The 7,322-nt window shown below is 40.7% G+C and overlaps 1 protein-coding gene and 1 long non-coding RNA gene across 4 annotated transcripts in view; one reads left to right on the top strand and one right to left on the bottom strand.

Moving 5' to 3' along the window:
- Positions 1 to 3,139: 3,139 nt before the first annotated feature.
- On the bottom strand, positions 3,140 to 5,483 carry LOC111741438. The gene is made up of 2 exons (XR_002780997.1): positions 5,439 to 5,483; positions 3,140 to 3,595 (listed from the first exon to the last, which is right to left on the bottom strand). It is a non-coding gene; the product is annotated as an uncharacterized LOC111741438 (long non-coding RNA).
- A 78-nt stretch (positions 5,484 to 5,561) lies between these two features.
- The window catches only part of TFB1M (transcription factor B1, mitochondrial), a 66,166-nt gene continuing 64,405 nt past the window's right edge, over positions 5,562 to 7,322 (top strand). The window contains exon 1 of one of the 3 annotated variants that reach the window (XM_023532158.1): positions 5,562 to 5,895. In XM_023532158.1, the coding sequence (XP_023387926.1) occupies positions 5,667 to 5,895 (229 nt within the window). In that variant the 5' untranslated portion in view covers positions 5,562 to 5,666. The remainder of the gene's footprint in view (positions 5,896 to 7,322) is intronic. The other 2 variants (XM_011362719.2, XM_011362718.2) reach the window with 2 other exon arrangements.

The raw sequence follows: 7,322 nt of genomic DNA, 5'->3' as shown, positions 1-7,322 counted from the left end.
TAGTTTTTAAATTGCATAATGGTAAGATCAAACAACACATTTGTTTTAAGGTATAACATTTGTAATTCTATCCGTATGACAATTCTTTGGTGTTAAAATTTGTCAATGCCTCTAAATAACAAAGCAAAAGAATAGAGTTAATATGCAACAGCCACACTCAATAAAAATCTGCAGAAGGGAACATCTTTCATGAAAGCCCAGAATAATAAATGGGCACGCAGTCCGCTAAGCTTACTTTGTTATACACCACAACGAATTTAAGGGAACTATGTTCTACTGGTTATTTGATTTCAATACCATGAGAGTATTAACAATTCATGTTGATTATATACAGCTAGATATCTATCTGCCACATAAGTGCGTTCAGAAAGGAAAAGAGGAGGAAGAGAATAAACATTCATGAAATACTTTCAATGTGTGGGGCATTATGCTTGGTTTATTATATATTATCTTATGAGGTACGATGATACATAATGTTTTATAATATTTCAATATTACAGAATTTTCGTAATGCTGTAAGTTATCCATTACTACTCTCACGTTACAGTTAAAGAAACTATATTAGTTTTCCGTGGCTGCTGTAACAAATCACGATTAACTTGCTGGCTTAAAAACAATACAAATTTATCTTATAGTCTGTAGTTCTTGAGTCTGAAATAGGTCCCACTAGGATAAAATCAAGATGCTGGCAGGGCTGTATCTTTCTGGAGGCTCTACAGGAGAATCCATTTCCTTGTCTTTTCTATCTTCTAGAGTGTTCTACAGGAGAATCCATTTCCTTGTCTTTTCTATCTTCTAGAGTGTTCTACAGGAGAATCCATTTCCTTGCCTTTTCTATCTTCTAGAGTGTCTGCACATCTTGAACGTCTGACTTGCAATCCTCTTCCTCCATCTTCCAAGTCAGCAATGTTGGGCTATGTCCTTCTCATGCTGCCATCACTCCGGGTCTCTCTTCCAATTTCCTCCTCCACTTTTAAGGCCTACTCAGATGATCCAGGATAATCTCCCTATCCTAAAAGCCGCAACTGGCAACCCAAATTCCATCTGCAACCTTAAGTTCGCTATGCCCTGTAAGCTAATGTATTCACATCCACCAGCTGAAGAGCGGGAGGTGATCATTCTAGGCAGAGCAAACTGCCTGAGCAAGGAAAGAAAGGAAGCGAGAACTAGGCATGTTAGAGGAACGAAGACCGTAAGATTGTAGTTTATTGAGAGGGTGGATCTAAATGAGGCTGGATATAGGCAGGGGTCAGATTGGGTTTTTTAAGGCCAAAGCAAGATGGGTAAGGATAGGGGGCCTAGAACAGGGAAAGAAGGAATAGATGTGGCCTTATTTAGTTGTCCACCCATAGTCCTTTTGCTGGGGAGGTATGGGAGGGCTGTCACCAAGATGCCCAGGGAAACCCATTTATTTGGTGAATCCAGAGCCTCCCCATTCATAGAACAATTTGTTTTCCCACATCAATTTTTAAATGCATGGAAAACCCTTAAATCCGAATGTATTCATATTCATAGTTTTATTTATTCTTAACCTTTTTAAAATTAAATGTTGAGACATAAACTAATAACTATTAATATAATAAAGGCTAATTATTTTTACAATGCCGGTGGCACATGCTGACTTTTCATGCACAAAAAGATTTGCTTTGTGATGTAGGAAAACCCCGAGCCAACTTGCCCTGAGTGGAAAGGGTTGCCTATTCTCATCACCTCATTAGGATACTTGACAATAATTCACAGATCTTTGGGGATACTCAGCAGGCTTTCAAATACGCCTGGACTAGTGATAAACACTATATTAAAAAAAAATAGTGTAAGTCTTACATGGTTCCCTCAGGCAATTAACCTGTGTTGCCTGCCATAAGTTACCCTACTTCTATCCCCACAGAATAAGCATTTGGTCTGTCTGCCTAGAATTATTATGTATTTCTTTCTTCCCTCTAGGTAGGTCACTAGATTCTTTTGTGAACAGTGGGCATCAAAGTCATTAAAAAAACTATGTGTAAAATGCAGCTCTTAGTATTTCTCTAGAGCACTGAGTCACATTACACAGAATTATAAAATGCTATCAGAAAAGGGCACTTTACATATCATAATAGACATTTTATAAAGTTCAATTTGGCAATTCCGAGTCATATTTAATTTTCTTTGAAAATTCCCACGCGGCAGGAAGATACTGCTCTTTGTGACTTGCAAGTCTCTTTCAGGGAACTGTAAAATAACAACCTTTCAGAACTGGCACTTTTTCTATAAATAGACACCAAATTACTTATACTAAATAAAGTCACAAGTGCATTTTCATTTAAATAAATACTAAAATAAGCAATTTTCCTACATAACCATTCTGGGATTTGTGCAAATTAGATTTTGCATTCTAGTTTAGTTGTGAATCATTTGCAGTTCTTCATTTTCACTGATAGGTGGAGCTAATAATTTCTGTATTAATTATAATATTTTAGCATATTAAAATCTATATCTAGATGAAGCAGATACTTCAAAGCTTCAAAACTGATGAAACTGCATACTTCTCTTTTAAGGGATAAAACCATTTGCATTAATACATGAAATATACTACTAAAACACCCCCTGCTGATTTCAGGGGTTTGCAGGGAGTTATGCATAATTTTCTGAAAATTAAAAGACCGAGAATCAGATTTTTATGATGAAAAAGATTAGATCTCAAGAACTATTAAAAACTTGGAAGATTCTCGTAAGATGAAATTTCAGTTCAACAATTATTTAACACACACCAGAGGTAAAAGAGTCTACTAGCGACAGATCAGAATTTGAGGCCTGGCTGCACACTTACTAGCACCATCACAGTGCTCACTGATTATCTCTGTAAACCTGCATTACAGAATTCAAATGAGAATTAAGTGACATAACATGGGAAACTGCTTTGTAAACAATAGGTCACAACTTCCCAAATATTATTTAAGATGGCACGGTATAAGACAATAATTCTTATATTTAGGTCTGGGACAAATTGTTAGGAATCCGCACATTCTCCATGTAAATGTGTTTTTGCTCTTTTTTTTTAAACTTTGCTTTGTTTTTATGTTGGTGAACTTTTAAAAAGTTCACGTGAGCACATTCTGGATCCTGTGAACATTCTCCTGAATAATCACCATGCAACGTGTGTAGTCTTGATGGCACTAGTGCCAAGTAATTCACCTTCGGTTGTTTTCAAGCTAATGAAAACAGACACAAGCAGACATTGTGTAGCTTCTCTGTTCCTCCAAGAGAAAGGCAAGTGGCAATGGCACAAAGATTTGGTGGTAGTGTAGATCCAGAAAACTGATGAGAAAATTTAATCATTACATGGCACATGATGGCATTGGTAAACTGAACGTGAAAAAAAGAATCCCACCAACCTGCATGAAGAGTAGTGATTTAACATCATGCATCATTTGTATAGGTTTTGTAGCTTTGCATATATTTATAATAATTGTGTTTTATTTAGTTAAACAGTGATGTGAAAACTAGTTAAGTTTATACCGATTCATTCTATATATTTAAACATTAGACAATTAACATACCTTAATAACCAACTTTAAAACTTTAATACTTGAAGGGTATAGCCATGAGATCAGAACTGAAAAGAAAGAACTCAGGTTAAATCTTTTTTCTATACTTTACTGTGAGTCCCTGGGCAAGTCAAATGATCTCATCTCTATTTCTTCACAGTAAAGCAAGGATAATAATCTCATTCATTGTGAGGTAAATGAAACAATGAGTATAACCATGAATGAATGTCTTCCCAGATATAGTATGCTGTGGTTACAATAAGGACTCTGAACCAAGAGTTCAGGCTTTCAACCTACGTTTCTATGACACCTTGGGCAAATTACCTTACCTCTATGGGAGTCACATCCCAATTTTCTAAAGCTAGGAGGTGTGTCAGATTAGCTCATGGTTCTTTCTGAAATAGTTCTACCAGAAGGTGGCTGGGTTTTCAATAGACTTGTTTTCATATCAGACCTGTAGTTATTTGGTTTCCCATTAGCTTTATTTTAAACTACTCTTGAGAAATTAAAAAAAAAAAAAAGTTAAGATTCACGTGATCGGTGCAGCAATTTGCAAAAAACAGGGTTATAAGAGCTAAATTCTCCCATCTGAGAGGTTTTCTTTGTTGTTTTCTCTGGTATACTGGAAAGACAGAACTCTTTCTTGAGCCTTTTCTCTGTATTTGGATATAAGTATTCTACTCAAGTCAAATGACCTGTCCACACTGACTGCACTCCTTAAAAGTAGGCTCTGGACACAAGACTTGTGGATTCAAATCCTGAGTCCACCCTTGCAGGCTGTGCATCCTAGGGCAAACTGCTGAACCTCTCTAGGCCTTACTTTATCTTTTATAACAATTAATGCCATAATAGGTCAAAGCAGTCAGCTGTGAAGCTGGGTACTTTGGGAAAAGATCAATGAATGTTAACTATTATTAGTATTATCAAGTCCCCTCCATCCCTGGCTTTCCAGTTACACACGGAAAGGTGGCAATACTTGAAACATGAAGTGGTAATAAAATTTGAAGAAGGTAAAGAAAGTGTGGCAATCAATACTCAATGCATAGGCAGGCTGACAGAAAGAGCAGCCACCATACATGCCAGAAAGCTTAGACTGGATCCGGGTTCCACGATTTTCTAGCTTCGTAAATTTCATTAAGTTACTATCACCTCTCTGAGTTTGTTTCCTCCGCTGTAAACTCTGGCTAATAATACTTATTCTATTTCATAAGACTGTTAGTGAAAGGATCAAAAACCAATATTTGATGTATTACGAAAACTCTCTAAAGTATAAACAAGGCAGTTTTTCTCATTGACTGGATACATTTCGAAGGGTCATAAAACTTGGATTCTACTTCCGGCCCTCTCACAAACAAGCTATGCTGATATCGTTTTATCTCTTCCTCTGGGCGTATTCGCCTGCTAATTACAGTAGTAACAGCCACCACTGATTGAGGGCTTACCATATGCCACGCATTGCACTATGTTTTGAATTTGCGACCTCTCTCATTTAGCCCTCACAATTTTAAGGCACACTTGTCCGTTTAACAAATGAAAAAACTAAGACTGAGAGAAGTTAGAAACCTGCCATCTGGTACTTGCAGGGTTGAGGTTCTAAAAACATCTAATCATGAGAGAGCATTGTTAGCAACCAATAGTTTTGCCTCTCATCCTCTAGTTACCGGCTTCCCCGCAACTATTCACAGAGTGGTATAAAGACGTCCAAACGCCAAAACTCCACCAGCGGGTCGCACCCTCGGGCCCGCCCCTCTGCGTTCCCGCCCAGGCCCCGCCTCGCCCCGCCTCGCCCCGCCACTCCCCCACCCCCGGCAGCTCCGGCCTCGCCCACCCACGGGGGGCCTCGCCCACCCACGGGGGGCCTCGTCCACCGGATTTCTTCACCGCCATCACGTGTGGGAACACAGCGCTCACCCAGCGTGCACCGCGCTCAGCGGCACGATGCTCATGCGCTCTGAGTGCGCCCGGATTTCCTGTCCGCGCGCCTCGCCGCCGAAGGGATACAGCCGACCAATGAGGTGGGCGCGGAGGCGGGCCATAGTGCTCCCAGGCTCCTCCCCTGTCGGGGGCTCTCGGAGCGGTGGGGATCAAGTTTACGGCTGGGACAGGTTACGTGAGGCCTGGACTGCCCCGCCGAGGCTCATGGCTCCCTCCGGGACGCTCACCTCTTTCCGTCTCCCGCCGTTGCCCACGATACGAGAAATCATTAAGTTGTTCAGACTGCAAGCGGTGAAGCAGCTCTCCCAGAATTTTCTCCTGGACTTGAGGCTGACAGGTGGATGGCTTATCAGTGCTCCTGAGATGTCGCCCCCGCATCCGTGGGGGCGTGGGCCGGGGGACCTCGCGCGGACCCTCTGGGCCCGTGTCCAGGGTCAGACACAGGTTTATAACTGGCCTTTAGTAAGGTCTTCACGCTGCTTTGTACTGAAACAACTGCACGCCCAGCAGACGCGTGGAACGCGTGTGCTCGCGGAATCCCGCGCTCGGGCGTTGCGGTCGGTGGGCTCGTGCAAGCTGGTTGTGCAGACGCTAGTGGAGGAAGGGTGCGCGTATCGTGGAAGGCGGTTGGGGACGGTCGAGTCTTGATGTGTTATCTCTAAGAAGTGGTACTGCACGTGTTGACTAGGTTTGCTTTTCATGCACTTTACAGTTATCCGAATTTAAGTTAGCGCAGAGGTTTTATCACTAACACGTCGAAAAGGAGTACCAGTCGTAAGATATGCCGTTGAAACGTTTACTTGAGCCTAAGAAATCCTTAAGGGCGCCAATACTCATTCGGTAAATGCATACTGAACAAGCTATGTACTAATGCTAGGGGAGCAAAGTGGGACTCATCGAAGCGAAGTTTGTCCACAAGGAACTTACAGTTTAGTAAGTTTACGTTCCCACCTGTTTTGTCACTTTTTACGAGTTACCACGAAATTCTCGTTTGAAACGCATAATTTGATGAGCTTTAACTACCACCATTTCTTAGCGATATTCCCTTCTAAAAGACGAGGTTGCAAAAAATAAGATGTTTTACCAATGTGTTCTTTAATTCACTGTTGGAGTACTTTTTTTGAGATAGTTCATTGTATTTGGCCCCTCTTGAGAAGCTGAAAAGGTAAATCACACCCAAAAAGTTCATTTTCAGTTAAATGAATTAGTGTCCACAAAGCACAACTAAGATTTTTTTTCCTTTTTTTCTCGGACATGGAGACTATTCTGCTAGTAGTGATATGACTTTGGGTAAAATAGCTTAACTCAGCTTCAGTCTTTTCATCTGTTAATTGGGGGCAGATCCTGCAAGAAATTTTTAAAAGATTACCTGCCTCTACAATTCTTTGGTTCTGGTACTAACCAGAGCCAGACTTTTTGACCGGTTGTTAGCCACATTCTAGGTATAAAGCACCATTCTCAGTAATAAAAATATAGCTCTTTCCATATTTTTTCAAATTCTTTATTTATACCCATGTGAGCCTTTATTCAGCCTCAGGAGTAAATTCCAGAATTTAGATACTCGTATTCTTTCTCCTGCGAGAACCAAAGTGAAGGGAGAATAAGATACTTGTCTGAGGTAAGAGGCTCAGGTGGGAGCAGAGCAAGATTGAAATCCAAGCTTAGTTAATTGGCAATGCCTCTTTGACATTTATTTGTATGCGAATGTGCCTGAAAAGTGTGAGGACAGAGCCACTGACCTGCCCACTGTCATAGCTCTCCAATTTTAAAAATAAGAATATTAAATTCACTCCATAATTCCTGTGCTTAATGTATCGTCTGTGTTCCCTCTGGGAGGCACTGGCTGTAGTGGAGGAAGGA

The sequence above is a fragment of the Pteropus vampyrus genome, unplaced genomic scaffold (assembly GCF_000151845.1).
Source record: "Pteropus vampyrus isolate Shadow unplaced genomic scaffold, Pvam_2.0 Scaffold78, whole genome shotgun sequence".
NCBI lineage: Eukaryota > Metazoa > Chordata > Mammalia > Chiroptera > Pteropodidae > Pteropus > Pteropus vampyrus.
The sequence above is the reverse complement of the archived record's forward strand: the minus strand, read 5'-3'. Positions and strand labels throughout refer to the sequence as shown.